Source organism: Manihot esculenta, chromosome 14 (genome assembly GCF_001659605.2).
Source record: "Manihot esculenta cultivar AM560-2 chromosome 14, M.esculenta_v8, whole genome shotgun sequence".
Taxonomy (NCBI): domain Eukaryota; kingdom Viridiplantae; phylum Streptophyta; class Magnoliopsida; order Malpighiales; family Euphorbiaceae; genus Manihot; species Manihot esculenta.
The window spans coordinates 3,586,813-3,605,024 of NC_035174.2; the positions used below are offsets into that span (position 1 = coordinate 3,586,813).

The 18,212-nt window shown below is 38.8% G+C and overlaps 2 protein-coding genes across 3 annotated transcripts; one reads left to right on the forward strand and one right to left on the reverse strand.

Moving 5' to 3' along the window:
* The first annotated feature begins 6,960 nt into the window (after window positions 1-6,960).
* On the forward strand, window positions 6,961-9,139 carry LOC110631353. 2 transcript variants are annotated; one of them, XM_021779152.2, is made up of 2 exons: window positions 6,961-7,377; window positions 8,735-9,139. In XM_021779152.2, the coding sequence occupies exons 1-2, from the start codon at window positions 6,984-6,986 to the stop codon at window positions 8,752-8,754; spliced, it is 414 nt and encodes a 137-aa protein (XP_021634844.1). In that variant the 5' UTR covers window positions 6,961-6,983; the 3' UTR covers window positions 8,755-9,139. The 2 variants fall into 2 exon arrangements, with proteins under 2 accessions (XP_021634844.1, XP_021634843.1); XM_021779151.2 differs by having other exon boundaries at window positions 8,748-9,139.
* Window positions 9,140-10,199: 1,060 nt separating this feature from the next.
* On the reverse strand, window positions 10,200-11,756 carry LOC122721739 (pectinesterase PPME1-like). Its single transcript, XM_043950385.1, has 4 exons — window positions 11,123-11,756; window positions 10,784-10,990; window positions 10,430-10,677; window positions 10,200-10,359 (listed from the first exon to the last, which is right to left on the reverse strand). The coding sequence occupies exons 1-4, from the start codon at window positions 11,693-11,695 to the stop codon at window positions 10,200-10,202; spliced, it is 1,188 nt and encodes a 395-aa protein (XP_043806320.1). The 5' UTR covers window positions 11,696-11,756.
* Between the last annotated feature and the right edge of the window lie 6,456 nt (window positions 11,757-18,212).

An 18,212-nucleotide genomic window follows, 5' to 3' on the forward strand; every position in this document is an offset into this window, starting at 1 on the left:
CTGTGAGAGCCAGATAGGATGGGTTTGATGACTTCTAGGCTTAGAGTGCGAGTTACCTCTTTGGGTTAGCCGACCCGAGTATGATCCATCAGAGGCGGGGCATGTAGCGAGTGGATGCCTTCCAGCTGACCTTTTGGTTCTAGATTGGACTGGTCGATGTCATTCTAGTGATGGAGTGGCTAGCTACTCGTAGTGCTACCGAGTCAGTAGAGCCAAGGTAGTTAGGCTCACAGTTTAGGATAGACTAGAGGTAGTCCCTAGGAGGGACAGAGTAGATTGCCTAGAGGTTTGATGTCAGCCCTACAGGCTCAGAGTTTGCTCAGGAGAGGTCGTTAGAGGGTTCTAGCTCCTGTGAGAGAGTTTAGTAGTTGGGTTAGGGAACCAGCCTCTGTGTCTGTGGTTGAGAGAGTTCTTAGACGTCTGCCCAGACGAGCTGTCAGGTTTATCATCTGTCAGGGAGATAGAGTTGGGAGAGGAATGGTGTCTGGACCCAGAACCATTTCTTTCTTTCCCTACATGATGGCACCTGCAGAGTTGAGCGAGTAGTCGAGAGCAGTTGTGAGACTGGGTTTTATCCGACCTAGTACCTCACTCTGGAATGATCCAGAATAGTTGCGGGAAACGAAGGATGAATCCTTGAGGCTTGTAGCGACTGTAAGCAGTTGGACAAGGTCACTACCAGGGACAGGTATTCCCATTCAGGATTGATGATCTATTGGATCAGCTAGCAGGAGCTGGTCGTGTTTCCTAGATAGATCTGAGATCCGGGTACTACCTGTAGTGAGTTCAAGTTAGTATGAGTTAGTCGTGAGAAGTCAGAAGAGGAGCAGCTAGTTTAGTACAGATGAAGAGAGAAGGGCAAGGATCAGAGTGTGCAGCGAAAGCTGTTGCTGTGTAAGAGACGTTGTGGTAGTACTGGAGGTGTCTCCTAGAGAGGGGGAGATCTCCGGAGATCTCACCTGCTTAGCTCAGTTGTGTTTACTGTGCTAGGAAGACCGAGAGTTTTCACTCCAGTAATACCGAGTCTCTTTTCTGTATGCATGTTTTAGAGCAAGAACATTCGGGGACGAATGTTTTTGTAAGGGGGGTAGATTGTAATACCCGGCTCGTTCAGACATCGGAATTCTTACCGTCCGGTGGAATTCGAGGTTGTCGGAGCCTTCCCTAAGGGTAAACCAAGGTTTTAAGATGGTTTTAAGTGGTTTAAAGGTTTTATGTTAGAAAGGCTATGAGTTTTGAAGAGAAAAGACTAAGGAGGCAAAATGCAGGTTCGGCCGCCGAAGGTAATGTTCGGCCGCCGAAAGTGCCTTAGGTTTGGCTTCCGAACTCCAAGTTAGGCCGCCGAACGTTGCATGGTTTCGCATGCAGGTTAGGCTGCCGAAGGAGGGGCGGTTGACCACCTATAAAGGGCTCCTTGCTCTGGAAAAAGAGGAGGTTTCTCTCTCTTTTTGGGCTAAGGTGAGTTCATGCTTTCCTTGGGTTGATTTCATGGTTTCTCTTCAAATCTTTCAAGGTTTTCATGAGGTTTCTCCTTGAATTCAAGAGTTGTGAGCTTGGAGCAAGGAGGTGGAGCTTGGAGACTTTTGGAGCTCGGATCTCCATATCTTCAAGTTTGGGATCACACCAGCCTTTGTTCTTCAAGAGGTATGTGTTGATCCTTATGTTTTCTGATGTATTAAGCAAGTTTTATGGAGGGAGAAGGGAGTTATGCATGAGTTTTTGCATGAGTTGTGCATGTGAGGGTCTAGGGACCCTTTGTGCCTTTGTATGTTGTTTGAGTTGTTTTTGGGGTTTTGAGCTTGTTCTAAGCCCCTATGTGTTAGTAGAAGTGTTTATGCATGTTGAGTGAGGTTTGGGGGAAGTTGAGTATGAGGTGAGCAAGGTTCTGCCTAACTGGAGAACCCAGCTTCGGCCGCCGAAAGAGGATTCGGCCGCCGAACGTGTTGAGGAGGTGGTTTCGGCTGCCTAATCCTGCCCCCGAAGGATTGGACTTTCGTCTCTGGAGGGGCGGTTCGGCCGCCGAAGGTGCCGCCGAAGGTTAGAGACTTTCGTCTCTGGAGTGTGGTTTGGCCCCCGAACCATGCCCCCGAAAGGGTTCGGCCGCCGAAAGAGGAGATTCGGCCGCCGAAAGTATGTGAGTTTCGTCTCTGGAGAGGACATTCGGCCGCCGAACCTGCCGCCGAAAGTGTCCTGTCCAGCCTTCTTTTGCATGCTTTATGTGATTGTTTTCAGAGGTTCAGGGGGGATTGTTTAAGAGTTGTTCAGAGTATAGTTGACACCTCATTCGAGTCCATTTGTGTAGGATTGGACCCGAGAGATCGAGGAGGTCAGCAGAGTTAGAGGTTGCAGAGTCAGTTCAGTATCTGCCAGAGGAGCAGAGGTGAGTAGAACTAAACTTAATTTTAGTAAAAGATACAGACTGTATGAGCATAGTTCATGCATCATGGATGCTATGATTTATATTAGGGTGATTTGCATTAGAATCACGAAGTTGTTGCATTGCATATTATGTGATCAGAGATTAGGTGGACCCAGGCGACCTCAATAGCCTAAGCTTCGGCTCCTGTCATTGTGTCAGGTCAGTTGGGCAATTACTTGTTGGAATGCCCTGTGTAGCTCCTTTGGGGGGCCAGTGTTGACAGAGGGTATTTTTGGGGTCATGTCTACCTTAGTGGGGGTTGGACCAAGGCGACTTCAATAGCCCGTCGAGGGAGTTTTGGGGTCATGTCTAATCCAAGATATATTGAGATGCTTGTGTTGTGATGCATTTTCATATATAGTGCGTATGAATGAACTGTTTTCAGTGTTTCTACTCACTGGGCTTTAGAAGCTCATCCCTTTCCCTTAATCCCAGTTTTGCAGGTTCAGAGTAGCTGGGAAGGGTAGAAGCATCAGAGTTGCTAAAGGATTGCATATGTAATAGCATAGTGTGGACATGATGTATGTCACATGATGTATGTCACATGATGTATGTCAAATGATGTATGTAAAGAGATGTAATAGATAGTCAGTTGAGTTGTATATGAGATAGAATGTGCTTTTGCCTATAGTGTATGTTTAATCCTTGGTATATACATGTATCCTGTTTTTAAAGTTTCTTGATGAGAAATGAGTCAGACCAGACTTACTATATGTTGTGTTTCGAAAACCCAGTGACATATAGTAGATACAGAGGAAAGACCAGGTTTGATTCCTGTGATCCACAGAGTAGACCACTAGAGAAGACCAGGTTTGATTCCTGTGACTCTATGGTAACCAAGTTAACTTATGATATGCTGACCCTTACAGAGTGGGTTCTATGCTGCAGTGCGCATAGTGCATGGAGGTTACTTGGTAGAGCGTCGCTGGTTAGCCCCTGAGGGGTAGTTCAGACTAGTATGTCTGAGCTTTTGGTTCATATGATTGGACCTCCAGAGAGTGTTTTACAGGTTAAGTCTGGTTGTGTTACAGACAAGTTGTAACAGTTATAGTCCAGTCGGATCATGTATGGGATTGTAACAGATACACAGAGTTCAGGATAGGCTTACTACGGGTCTAGGCGGCCTTAAGTCGATCTGGATCCTAGTGCCGAGCAGTTTGGGCCGTTACAAAGAGGGTACCGGTTTCCGGGCTGTTACAAGTGGTTGCAGAGAATAATGTACGAACTTGTGGTATTTACAAACAAGCCGACCATCCCACAAATACGTATCCTATCCTTCAGGAAAGAGAGCAACAGGTAAATGCTATTGGAGGGTTCAATGAACAATAAAGGAAGTATGACCCATTTTCAAGTACCTACAATCCGGGGTGGAGAGATTATCCAAACCTTAGCTATGGGAATAGACAACAGTACTTTCAGCCTAGAGCAAACTATCAAGCTACAAAATCAGGTATGTCTCTAGAATACTTTGTTCAATCCCTTGCTAATAGCACCCTTGCTTTTTAACAAGAGACGAAATCGAGCATACAGAATTTAGAGAATCAAATGAGCCAACTTGGAATCTCAAGGGAAACTGCCCTTCCAAACCATACCAAATTCAAAATAGAACGTAAGTGCAATTATGCTGTGAAGTGGGTTGTAACATCCTCTGGGCCCACACCAGTGAATATTGTCTTGGGTCAAGGGATTGGCACCATTTCTTCTCTCAGGGTTTTATTTCCGGGTCAAAGGATTGGTTACCCTTTCTTCCGAAAACGCGTCCACTGGGGTTTCCAGGGCATGCCTTTATAAGGCCCTGCCCCTTCTAACCTCTTTATGATGTGGGATACCTTTGATCTACCTACATAGGGTTCCTTTCCCTATACAGGCCTGAGCGTCCTCGCTCAGCACACCGTACTCATGAGGCCCAGGCTTTGATACCAATTGTAACATCCTCTGGGCCCACACCAGTGAATATTGTCCATTTTAGGTCAAGGGATTGGCACCCTTTCTTCCCTCACGATTTTTTTTTCAGGTCAAGGGATTGGTTACCCTTTCTTCCCAAAACATGTCCACTGGGTGTCCAGGGCAGCCCCTTATAAGGCCATGCCCCCTCTAACCTCTTTCTGATGTGGGATACCTTTGATCCACCTACATAGGGTTCCTTCCCCCAATACAGGCCTGAGCATCCTCGCTCAGCAACCGTACTCATGAGGCCCAGGCTCTGATATCAATTGTAACATCCTCTGGGTCCACACCAGTGAAATTGTCCGCTTTGGATCAAGGGATTGGCACCCTTTCTTCCCTCACGGTTTTATTTCCGGGTCAAGGGATTGGTTACCCTTTCTTCCCAAAACACATCCACTGGGGTTTCCAGGGCATGCCTTTATAAGGCCCTACCCCTTCTAACCTCTTTCCGATGTGGGGAAGAAAGGGTGCCAATCCTTTGACCCAAAGAAGACAATATTCACTGGTGTGGGCCCAGAGGATGTTACAATTGATATCAGAGTCTGGGGTTCATGAGTACAGTGTGCTGAGCGAGGACGCTTAGGCCTGTATGGGGGGAAGGAACCCTATGTAGGTAGATCAAAGGTATCCCACATCGGAAAGAGGTTAGAAGGAGCAGGGCCTTATAAGGGCATGCCCTAGACACCCCAGTGCACGCGTTTTGGGAAGAAAGGGTAACCAATCTCTTGACCCGGAAATAAAATTGTGAGGGAAGAAAGGGTGCCAATCCCTTGACCTAAAACGGATAATATTCTTTGGTGTGGGCCCAGAGGGTGTTACAATTGGTATCAGAGCTTGGGCCTCATGAGTACGGTGTGTTGAGCGAGGACGCTTAGGCCTGTATGGGGGGAAGGAATCCTATGTAGGTAGATCAAAGTTATCCCACATCAGAAAGAGGTTAGAAGGGGCAGGGCCTTATAAAGGCATGCCCAGGAAACTCCAGTGGACGCGTTTTGGAAAGAAAGGGTAACCAATCCCTTGACTCGGAAACAAAACCGTGAGGGAAGAAAGGGTGCCAATCCCTTGACCCAAAGCGGACAATACTCACTGGTGTGGGCCCAGAGGATGTTATAGGGAAGGAGTTAAAATCTGCCAGCCCGAAGAGGCTTGCCCAAAGCAGTACGATAGACTTGAAAGCAGAAGCAGCAGAGAATCAGCCTAAAAAATCAGAGGTAGAACAACTCCCAATGCAGGTAATACGTCCTCCTTTTCTTGAAAGATTTGCTCAATCAAAAAGAGAAAAGGAAGAAAAAGAGATCTTAGGGATTTTTTGCAAAGTCCAAGTAAACATACCCCTTCTTGAAACTATAAAGCAATTACCCAGGTACGCGAAATTTCTAAAAGACTTTTGCACTAATAAAAGAAAATTGTATGGGTACGAAAAGATTAAAGTAGGGGAGAATGTATCAGCTATACTTCAAAGAAAATTTCCACAAAAATGTAAAGATAAAGGCATGTTTGCAATATCATGTAAAGTTGGAAACCTTGAAATCAAGAAGGCAATGTGTGATTTAGGAGCTTGCATATGCGTCTGTTAGTTTATTTGTCTTTGGATGCAGGTCCTTTGAAATAAACAGGAGTCACACTCCAATTCGCCGATAGATTAATAGTTTATTCTAAAAGCGTGTTGGAGGATGTTTTGGTCTAAGTGGGGAGATTAATTTTTTCAGTTGACTTTTTTGTCTCGGATATAAAAGATGACAGTTCATCCAACTCTACAGATTTATTGCTAGGAAGACCATTTCTTAGCATAGCTAGAGCGAATATCGACGTGCACGAAGGCAAGCTTTCAATGGAGTTTAATGGAGAAGAGGTAAAGTTTAATGTCTATGATGCAATGAAGTATTCTGATGATAATTTTTCTCTTTGCAGCATAGATGTAGTTGATTCTCTCGCTCAAGAAGCATTTGAATTAAGTAAGGAAGATAAGTTGGAGGTAGTTTTAATCGAAAACTTGATATCTGACAATAGTACATTGAAACTCAATGTGGAAAACATAGAAACAATCCGTTCATTGGACACTTTGAGCCATAAGGCACCAGAACTTGAGTTAAAAATGCTTCCAGCTCATTTGAAATATGCATTTTTGGGAAGTAATAACACACTTCCAATCATAATCACTTCCAAATTGAATACTTTAAAAGCAATAAAGTTAATTTGGGTGTTGAATGAATATGAAGATGGAAGTGGATGAAGTTCAACATACCACTGAAGTCTAGCCTAAGATAATAAACAAGGGTGCTGCTTGGGAGGTAGCCCAAAGTTACAGTCTTATCCAAGCCTGTAGAGTCACAAGTAAGTTTCCTTTTAATTTTTCAGTTTTTAATTTTTTTTTAATTTTTTGGAGCAGATTGGACCTTCTGGACAATTCAAAAATTTAAGGAACTTTTTTGGAGGTAAGTTGTTATTTTTAAAATTGCTCCCAAAAAAAGGTAAGTTTTTTTTCTACTTGGTTTTATTTTTCTATTTTTATTATTAATAAAATAAAATAAAATAAAATAAAAATATAAATTAAAACCTAATTTCTTTCTCTCTCCTTATTTTTCTTCTTCCTCTCCCTCTCCTGTCAATCTATAGAATGGTGAAGACGGCTGCCCTCGAGACTGCCAACGCCGCCACTCTGACTGAAAGGCGTCGCTCATTGCGTCGTCCCCAGACCACGCTGAAGACTCCAGTAGCCACGACGATTAGATCTTGCGCGCATAGGCCCATGATCGCTTTCCATCCTTGTCGGTTGCACGTCCTTCCGTGCCATCCTTATCGATCGCACGTCCTTCCGTGCCATCCTCATCGGTCATGCAGCCTTCCTCGTTGGTCGCACATCTCTCTTCACCGATTGCAAGTTCGCCCGCGCCATCCTCGCCAATCGCGTGCCCATCCTCACCGGTCGCAGCTTCTTCAGCATCGACACTGCCGCTCCACTGCTATCAGCCTCCTCGCCGACCACAACCACGCGACAAATGCATTCGCAGGTGAAAGAACATGCACCACATTGATGCCAAATCGGACGCCATTCTCTCTCACTTGTGATTGATGAGTTTGATTGATTCTGAATATATTTTTGCTGTGTTCTGAAAAATTTTTTGAAAATTTTTCTTGTGTTTTTGCTGTTTGAGCTAGAAGGTTGCCCAAGCCTATAAACATTGATATGTTTTTATGATTCTCAACATTTTCACTTGTTAAATTATTTTTCAGATTTAATTTTTTTATGATTTCCAGTATTAACATCATTTTATTAAAAAATAATAAAAAAATAAAATTTTTTACAGCTCCTTACTTGTCTGAGAAATTGATATGTCATTTATCATAGAATCCAAGTTCTTATGCGTTCTTATGCCATTTGTATTCTAGCTTGAATAGAATAAGTTGATCATTGTTCATTTTATTAGTCTTGTTTTTGAAAACTTATAAAGTATGGTCCTTGCCTAAATAGTTGGATAATTAATGCATGTTCTGTAAATAAATTGCTGCCCTTTGTTAAGAATAACTTTAAAGATATTGTCTAGATCACATGTTTATATGAAAATTAAGGGGAGTAAAAAAACTAAAGAAAAAAATATAGAAAAAGAAGAAATTAATGCACTCCTATGACCCACTCCTCTAGTTGCTTAATTAATTGGTTACCAACCCGATGATTTAAGTAGTGCGGTACTTGGTGACCCTTTAAGGTGATTCCATATGGAAAAAATCGGTGTTGGGAGAGTATCACCCCTTTTGGGCCGTTTAAACTCACCCATGCCTTTTAATGAGATAACCATGAGTGGAGCTAGTAGCCACCTGAGTTGAATAACCTAGGGCAAGTAGCTCAGTAACCATTTGTTTCACATTCACTTTATTAATTTCAGGTAAGATATAGTAGGAAGTGTAAAAAAAATAATAAACCCTCAACTCTTTAAATTTTTGATGGTCTAGTCAAAAGAGTTCCTAAGATTCTATTCTTTCAAAACGGCAATTTAATATTATGACATTCTAATATTTTATGTGCTTGAAATTGAATTGAGAACCAACATTATGTCTTGAGAAGTACATTTTAACATGAAATTTTTTGAAGTGAACTTTAGTGAAATTAAGCTATTTCTGCTATCATCCTATTGCATGACAATTTGGTTCTTTATTTTGGATAAATTAAATTTCAGTCTGGTTGAGGACAGGAATGTGATTTATTATTGTTATTATTTTGAATTTTTATGCTCGAAGACAGGCAAATGTGCAAGTGTAGAGGAGTCCGATGAGTTGCAAAATTCACAACTTTTTCCTTGTTTAATTTCATAATTTTGCTATGATTTTGGTATAAATATACATTTTTATTTGGAATTTAATTTTGGATAGATTTTTTGAGCAGAAGTTAAGAAAAGGAAGGAAAAGAGACTGAATTGAAGAATTTTTAGACGGAAAGGTTGCAATCTTGGCTGAATTTGTAGCCCAAGGTGATGGAAAATTTCAGAAAGCGCCACCTCAGCAGATTTTACTACCTAAGCAAGGATAAAATAAGTTTCAAGTTGGATCAAACACGATCAGATTAGAATGAAAATAAGATAGGAGTAGTAGATTTTATTTTAAATTATTAAATTTTATCTTTTTGTGCCTATATGAAGACTCCTAGAATTAAATCTAAGTATCATTTTTTTTTCTCTCTCTCCCTCCTCTCCTCTCTTACCGCCGCCTCTCTCTCTTCTTCTCCATCTTCTTCTTTTCTTTAGCTTTTGCAATTTTATTATGGCTCTAAGAGACTAAATAATTAATTTTAGTTGAGAGTTAATTTAAATTGAAGTTTTATTCAAGGTGTGAGGTTATGTGCTTTAATTCTTTTAATCCTATTTCTATTTTCTGTTAATTTTTAAATTTGAGCAACACTTGTTTTCATGAGAATTGAAGGGGTCCATTGAATCTCTTGGAAGACAACATATTGCTAATTAATATAATTAAATCTGTAATTGTTTAATTGAGTTAATAACAAGTAGCAATTAACATATTAATTTATGTTAATGAATTAGTAGATTTGATTTAAATATAATGGGTGTTTTTATTAATAAGTTTGGATTCTTCTTTTTAAATCTACACACGTGTTGAGATTGTCAGTTAACTAGGAATTAATTTAAGTGCGAATGTATGTTTGACCACTATAACCAAACAATAGATAATAACATGAATTATTTTTTTCTAACTAATGATCAACTGCAAAACACCTCAATTTGATTACTTTTAGCTAAAAGTTTTAATTAATTATTTGTTTCTCAAATTTTAATTGCATTATTTATTATTTTCTTTTAAATTTATTTTTTTACTTGCTCAAGGCAAGACCACTTTCATAATAAAAAAAAAACTCTCTTGTCACTTTTTGTATTAAACTACTTTTCTATTTTAAATTGGTCATCTAAATTAAACATAATTAAGGTTTCTGTGGGATCAACGGTCACTTACCTTATCTACAATTTCTTATCAATCAAGAAAAGTTAAGTAAATTTTAAATTAATAGATTTGATAATTGTCAATTGTTTTGTTTGACATATATGCATAATTTTTTTTTTAATAAAAAGAGGGATCATTTGATTCTATTTTTTATTTGAATTGGCCACTTACTAAAACAAATAAAAATAAAAATGAAGTTATGTAAATCCAAAAGGGAACGAACAATTTGCATTATAGTTTTCTTATTCCAATAATTTGGTTTATTTCTACAAAAAATTGATGCCGAAATGTTTGAATGGATCCACTTTGGCAAGATCAGCTACCTGTAAAATAGTAATTTGCTTTGTATTCTTCTTGTTCTTCCTCTTTCATATATATTCCCATGTTACACCTTTGGTGGAGGAAGCAACCAACTGCTTCCTTTAATATAACCAAGACTAAGGAAGGGTTTCGCTTCTGCTTCTGTTAGCTGTTTGGCAAATTTAACACGTCCAGCAGGATCAGCACCTGGTCCTGTATTCTTGTATTCTCCAAAAAATACATTCCTGCAAATTTCATTCAATATAATTTTAATATTCATATTATTAGAAAATCTCAAACTTTAAAATTACTCACTTTTCTGATTCAGGGTTCCTATTATTAGTCCACCCTTCAGGATTGACAACCGCACTCATAGTACAATAAGAGTAGACTGTGATGGGCATTGGCATCCATGGTCGACCCAAGAATGCTCCTTTTCCTTTTCCATCTACTTTACAATGTACAAAAGAGTAGCCCACATCTTCCGAATCTTTTTCTCTCGCTTGTGCTGCTATAAACGTTAGTTGATTAGGAACATCTGCTAATACATGTATCTCTGTTTGCTGCATTTAATTTACATAAAATTTCCATATTAATCATACAATGTAAATATTAAGCGTATCAAAAGAAGAATATTTATTGAGTTTAGACTAAAGATTTAAACATTACTAGGTAAATGGATTTTCCTCTTCCAAAAATAAAATCAACGGTGCCTTCGATATAGCAGTCTTTGTAGAAATGAACTCCCCTATCATCACACAGTGTATCTTGAAATCCAATCATTTTAACATTGTATACAGCTGCCATAGTACCGCCTATCCTTAAAGCAAGAGCTTGTTGTAGTTTGCTTACACCATCCGGCCTAGGTGCAGTATTCTAAACCAATAAAATTACAAAACCTATGAATTAATTTGAAAAACCAACATAAAAAATCACATAATACAATATACATAATGATTCAAGAGTAAGTTAGAAAATGAAAGAAAAGAAAAAAAAAAAAAAAGAGACCTCAATGATTAAGTTAGACGCCATGAAAAAATCAGAATCCACTTGTAATGTGGCACTGTAAACAGTTCCGTATTTAGCAGCAGTACCATCAAATGACAAGGTTGGCTTTTCAGCTCCTGTCCCGACAAACGTAATGAAAGGTTGGTCTTTTTCAATGGTTACTTTCTCAGTGTATTTTCCGGGACCGATATCCACAATAACACGCTCTGTATTTTTTTTTGGAACACTCTTAACTGCTTCAGTTAATGTCTTGAATTCTCCGCTTCCATCTGCTCTAACCTTAATGGTTTTAGGTTTAGCTTCCGCTGCTTCGAGAGCTTTCTCTAAGGTGCCAGCACGATCAGCAAGGGGCTTGACATTAGCATCAAACCATGCTTGTACTCCATCTAGACTTGCTGGGATTGGTGTTTCATCATCAGATCTAGCCGCGGTCGCTGCAAGAACAATGACAAAGACGATATATTGGGAGAAGAAAATGAAATTAAGTTGCTTTTTATCCATCTCTCGTTGATAGATTTTGGGAAGGTGTTGCTTGTTTCTTAAGTGAAGGAGGATGGGGAATTTATAGGCCATTTAGTTTAGAGAAAGTCTTAATGATGCAAGAAATTTGGAGAGCTTTTAGGCTATCGCATTCTCTAGCTACTCGTTTGTAGCGCTTGGAGAGCATTTCTCACTTCTTTACTTTTAATTTGTGGCTCACCTTATCTTTGCGATTTGTGTAATTTATTTATTTTTTCGACCAAATTTATTTAAGTTCATACTTGACAAATTAACATTACTTTTAACTTTTATGTTTTAATTGGACATGAATGATAAAACCATCCTCACACAAATAGAACAATATAGCATGTAATTTCCAACTAGAAATTTTTATCGGCCCTTCAATTCTTAAGGATATTTATGGATTAATTTTATCAAGTTTCACAATTTAAATAGATATTATATTAATAAAGTCGTCAGCGTTTTTCCATTTTATAAAGACTTTTAAAACTTTATTTTCAGTCTTATTAGAATTATTATGACTTTCGACTCAAGTTTCCCTCTATAGTCTCTTTGTGGTTCGATACTTTCACATTTTCTTCTTCCTTAAACCTAACTTCTTATTTTCCCTTTTACATGGAAGACAATCTGCGTCAATTGACTATCGATGAAAAAGAAGATGTTGTTGTCTCTATTAAGAGCTCTAGGGATATTTCGATCGTCACTTATGATTTATGTATGGTGAGAATATTTCTGACGTACAATCCAATCAATTTTCAGAATATGCAGACCTCTCCCGCTCCTTTCAATTTGCAGGATGGTGAAGATCGCTGCCTCGAGACCGCTGACGTCACCACTCCGACTGAAAGGCACCGCCGGACCCTGCCGAAGACTCCAACAGCCTTAGCGATTGGATCTTGCATACATCACAGGCCCACAATCGTGCTCCATCCTTACCGGTCGTACGTCCTTCTGCACCATCCTTGCCGGTCGCACGTCCTTCCGTGCCATCCTTGCCGGTCGCACGTCCTTCCTCGCCATCCTCATTAGTCGCGTAACCTTCCTTGTTGGTCGCACATCTCTCTTCACCGATTGCAAGTCTGTCCATGCCATCCTTGCCAATCGCGTGTCCATCCTCACCAGTTGCAGCTTCTTCCGTGCCAACACTGCCGCTTTGCCGCCTTTAGCTTCCTCGTCGACCACAACCATGTGACAAATGCATTCGCAGGTGGAAGAACATGCACCACATTGATGCCAAATTGGACGCTATTCTCTCTCACTTGTGGTTGCCCATACATCAACCACCACCAGCTTGAGTTCTATGCGATTTACTCCTCAGGAAAGTTCTCTTTGACTTACTTTTACTTTATTTTGTGAACTTTGCCCGTTTAATTGAATTTTTTCCACATTGAGGACAATGTGAGAAGTAAGTGGAGGGGGGAGATATGGAATAGAAATAGAAGTGTTTTTGTGATTGATGAGATTGATTGATTCTGAATATAGTTTTGTTGTGTTCTGGAAAATTTTTTGAAAATTTTTCTGTAACACCCCTTACCCTATCAAAGTGTAGACAGAGCAAAGAATGTCACAAACTATACCTTTTTAGATATATCCAGACTAAACAATTTCTTTTATCTGTAAATACCAAGTTTTTAGGTAATGCATGTAAATTTCATCAAGTGATTAAAATAAATGTGAGATTTTAAACTTAAAAGTTAGCAGAGTCTCATATGTTTCATTAATATTTCAACCTGTAGCACATATGAAAAACACATGTAAAATTATCAACTGTTATTTGACATCTTGATTTACATAACCCTCATAACTCACTCTATTTAATATGTACATGCCAAAATAAAACTATACTATGACTCAGAGACTCAAAACAACCAGCTATGGTAATGGCCTTGATATCTGATGTAGACCTCTGATGAACTTTGCATGCCTACTTTATCTACAACCTGCGTAAGGTAAAAACCAACACGCTGAACTAATGCTCAGTGGGTGATAGCAGACAAATAACAAAATAGAGCAAACAAGTTCACGTATACAGATAATCAGGTAAACAATTACAAGCTAGTAGATGCAAACATGTTAACACTCACTAATAAGTTCACAAAAGCAAGTATCAAACTTAATTACGATCTTAGCCCTTATAAACACATAGTAGGATCGACTAGGTAGATAAGAAGTTATAACGGTAGGCACAGGGTGCCGAACGGTAGGCTCAGAGGCCAAAACTGTGATAGCAGAGCTCTGTGGCCATGTTTATGAGGTACCAGATATGTAACCTCAAATATAGATCATGTATCGGTAGCAGTACTGCGAACTCTGTATGTATATATGGCATGCCATACCCTTAATCTGACCTCGACTTCTATTACGTTTACCAGGGCCAAGTATCATCAATTCAGTGTAAATGCATATCATTTGGAGCTATTTGAATTCATTTTCCAAAGTACATATATCATATGCTAAGGTTTACAATATGGAAAACTCATGGCAAATAGTGCAAAACTTTATTGACTTAGCATTCCAATATGAGTAAAATGCATTCTGCCATATATTACATACACTTTTCAAGCTGTTTAGAGTTACAATTTGACTTCAGTTTCTACATAATAAATGTACATCTATGTCTTATCTTTCCAACGAAGTATAATTCATGCAAATCTGCTCATTCTAGCTTAAGTTATGAATTTTTCTTTACAAGCGGCTCAATAAGGTCTTAATCAGTCCAGTATTGGTACTTGTTTATAGTATCACAAAACATATTAGATTCGTGCATTTCCATACAAATTCAAGCTTAAGTGCCTTCGACAAAATTCTAGCTATATTTTTTAGGATTAATTTGGAACTGGTCTTAATAAATTTCACTGAGTAAATAATTAGTTATGATACAATAAATACACTCTGTTCTGGATGCACTATCACTGTATCCAGTTTAGGTTCACTTGCAATTTTCATCATCTTACCTACAGATTTAGAATTTATTCAATTCATGAAAGTTTTATCTCTTTGTCTCAGATTTCATTTGGTATATCTTATACCTAATTTCAATAAATATACAATAAGTTATGAAGTTTTCAACACAAGCTGCCCTGTTACAACCTATTCTGCCAGGTTTGCACTTTTAGCTCTCATGTTAAATTTCTTTACTCTAAGCCTTTCAAACATCATTTTATCATTCATATAACATATTTATACAATCAAAGAAACATTTTCAGCAAGTAAAATTGTAATACCTGGCTAGAGTCCGGCATCGAAATTCTACTTTCCGGTGGAATCCAGGATGTCGGAATCCTCTAGAAGGGTAATATTTATATTTATTTAAAGTATTTTAATAAGTTTTAATGTTTTAAAGTGTAAAGGAAATAAGTTTGTTTGAAAGAAAAGAGCCAAGGAAGAAAGGCAAGGTTCGGCCGCCGAAGGTGAAAGTTTGGCTGCCGAACATGCATGAGTTTGGATTCATGTTAGGCCGCCGAAGGAGGTCTAGCCAGCCACCTATAAAAGGCCCTAGGTCGATGAAATGAATAAGTTTCTTCCATTTTCACAGACAGAGGTGAGACCATGCTCTTCCTTGGGTGATCTTCATGATTTTTCCAATTCTTTCAAAGTTTTGATGAGTTTGTATGTTGTTTTGAAGGTTTTGAGCTAAAAACCAAGATTTTGAAGTTTGGAGAGTTTGAGAGTGAGTTTCTCCACATCTCCACGTTAGGATCACATATCCTCTAGATCTTCAAGAGGTAAGTGTAGATCCTTAGCTTCTTTGATGTTTTATGAAGGTTTTATGGAGGTTTATGGGTAGAGATGCATGATTAGGGTAAGTTGAGTTTTTGGTTGATTTGTGGTCAAAGCATGCTTATGTGTTTAGTTGTGATGTTTGTTGGGGTTTTGAGGTAGTTTTGGACCCCTTTGTGCATATGGTTGAGTATATGTGATAAGCGGTTGTCGAAGCCGTAAAAAATAAACCTATTAAACAATCAACAATAAACTTGCAGATAGTGGCAATAGGGTCGAATCCACAGGGAATTGATACTTACTTATTTTCCTTGTCAAGACCAAGTAAAGAAACAAACAATAAAAGTAAAATGGGGGTTTTGAGGTTTGATAAACTAAACTAATATTGAAAGCAATAGAGAAAAGCAAATAATTAAAGTAGAAAAATTCAATAATGAGAAAGGCCTAGTTGAAGAGTTGGATCCACTTTAGTTGTTGGGATTGATCATTGAAACTTATATTCTCTTATTTAACTCAATAAATTAGTTATGGAGGTGGAAGACGCTTCTCACCAACCATATCCCTCCTTAAGCATAGATTAATTAGGGAACGTCCTCTAATTAATCACTAATCAACAAGTTGCCAAGGAACGTCCTTGGGCCTTTGGCATCTAACAACTGTTAATTGCATTAAGAAATAGAGAGACCTAATTCTAGCTACCCAAACGTATGGTGATATTGCTAGATTATGCAATTTCCTAGGTTTTTACACCAAGGGTTACTTGTGTTTGAATAATTCCAGCAATTACGGACTAAAAACTATCCAAACTAACAAAGAATTACTTTGCAATCAAGAATCAAGTGGCCAATTTGATCAAAACAACAAAGCAACAATGAATTAAGCACAAAATTGCATAAATACTGATTAATAAAAGAATAACATAAAGGTTCAGATCTCCCAATCCATAAACAACCTAAGTTTCACCTTATTCTTCAACTAGAAAAAGGGTTTCAGCCACTCATGGCTGAAACTAATACAAAAATAAAAGAAAGAAAACAAGAAAAAGGAAGAAGAAGGGCTGGCACAAGGGCGCAGCTGCTGTGGTGCTTCTGTCGCAGGTATTCTTGATCCCAGGATGATCCAAAGATACTTGATCTGCTGGTTTGCATGCCCTTTTATAGCTGAAGAGGCTGCCCTAGGTTTCCTTGTTGAGATGGGACTCCTTTTCCCAATTGGAGTTGAATTCTTGGAAGGTAATTGTATTTTGATGAGATTTGCCTTCCTAAATATGTGGGATTGAGTGCTGAGGTGTCTTTAGGGTTTGCTGAGCTGTCCACACGTGTTTGGGAGGGAAAACACTTCTTGAGCATTTGAATTTTGATTTTCCCGCAATTTACTGTCTGCTGGTTGCTGGTGCTGTTTGCCCGGGTTGTTTGGGCAAACAGCTCGGGCAAACAGTCTGTTTTCCCTGTTGCCTGCGCACTGCTGGCCTGTTTGCCCAGTCTGTTTGGGCAAACAGTCTGATTTTTGTGCTCTGCTTCTGCCCTACTGATCTGTTTGCCCAGTCTGTTTGGGCAAACAGTTTGGTCAAACAGCAGACTGTTCCTCTTCCATTTCAGCTTCAACTTTGGTTTGGGCAAATAATTTGGGCAAACCATGCTTGTGCAATTTTGCTCTCTTTTGGGCAGATTTAAGGCCATTTTTGCCAAATTACCATTTTACTCCTTTTTCTGCAAAATAAGGTTAAAACCACAAAATTAGGTAGAAAATGTTTAAATTAATATAAATATCAATATGGAAAATGGGTCTAAATTTGGCTCTATCAAATACCCCCACACCTAACCCTTTGCTTGTCCTCAAGCAAATAGACCTAGTGAAACAAGCTTTCTTTACTACTTGATCCTTATTTCCACTTAAGCTCATACCCTAGACTCCTACTTTGAAGTATTGTAGTGAAGTGTGTATGCACCAAGGTTACTTTCCTCTTTTCCTTGTCTCACTTTACCTACCATGGTTAGTATTTATTTTCCTCAAGAGATATACCATGCACATATTTGTTTATTTTTAGACTCTTTCTAGCTTTCAGAGTGATTTGCCCTTTTCTTGAAGCACTTTACTCTTTTATTCAGCTTTTGCACTTTTATTCTTGCTTGAAAAAGTCACCAACCTTTTGACGTGAAGGTACATATTTGTGATACCCACCCTCAGTTACTCAGTTGGTCACTTGTCCAAGTGGCTACTAGCTCTGTTCATAGTTTTTGACCATTGGAACAGTTTTTACTTTGTGCTTTTGAGGTCTTTGCCTTTGCTGAATTTTCTTTTTCTTTTTCTCAATGATTAGGGCAAATCAACACCAATTGCCAAAATAAGTCATATTTAGTTCATTCACACAACTTTCGATTTATTCTCTCTAATGAAGGTCATCAATATATTTTTCACCATGGCAAGCTCAAAGATTCAATTCAAAAGGAAATTTCCAAAAATGAATACAACTCACTACAATTGATTCAACTTAGGTTTAAAGGGTCATCACATCAATGGGGTCATGAGAGAAAAGCTCATTCAACATAGCCTATGTGTTTGAGTAAAGCATATCAAAACAGTAAAAAGAAAAGACTGTGGCTATGTGAATGTGTGTGAGTTGAAGGCAAAAATAACTAAAAATGAAAAAAAATTTAACCTAATGTGTACTAATTGAAAATTAAAGCTTAAAAGAAATTAAGAGGAATCAAAAAGTATGCATGAAGCATCAAAATTCAGAGATATGCACCCCCACACCTAACTCATGCATTGTCCTCAATGTATGGAAAAATTAAAGTTCAAGTGAAAAACTGATACTTCCCTGGTGCGGTTGTTTGCCCAGTTCTGTTTGGGCAAACAGCTGGATGCG

Excerpts from the sequence above, each read along its gene's own strand:
- LOC110631353 (XM_021779151.2), top strand. The coding sequence starts at position 6,984 with ATGGTGAAGACGGCTGCCCTCGAGACTGCCAACGCCGCCACTCTGACT. Across the intron at positions 7,378-8,747 it reads CGCGACAAATGCATTCGCAG|AAGTTAAGAAAAGGAAGGAA; the intron begins GTGAAAGAACAT and ends TTTTTTGAGCAG.
- LOC122721739 (XM_043950385.1), bottom strand. The coding sequence starts at position 11,695 with ATGGCCTATAAATTCCCCATCCTCCTTCACTTAAGAAACAAGCAACAC. Across the intron at positions 10,678-10,783 it reads GAGGAAAATCCATTTACCTA|CAAACAGAGATACATGTATT; the intron begins GTAATGTTTAAA and ends AATTAAATGCAG. Across the intron at positions 10,360-10,429 it reads AGGAACCCTGAATCAGAAAA|GAATGTATTTTTTGGAGAAT; the intron begins GTGAGTAATTTT and ends TGAAATTTGCAG.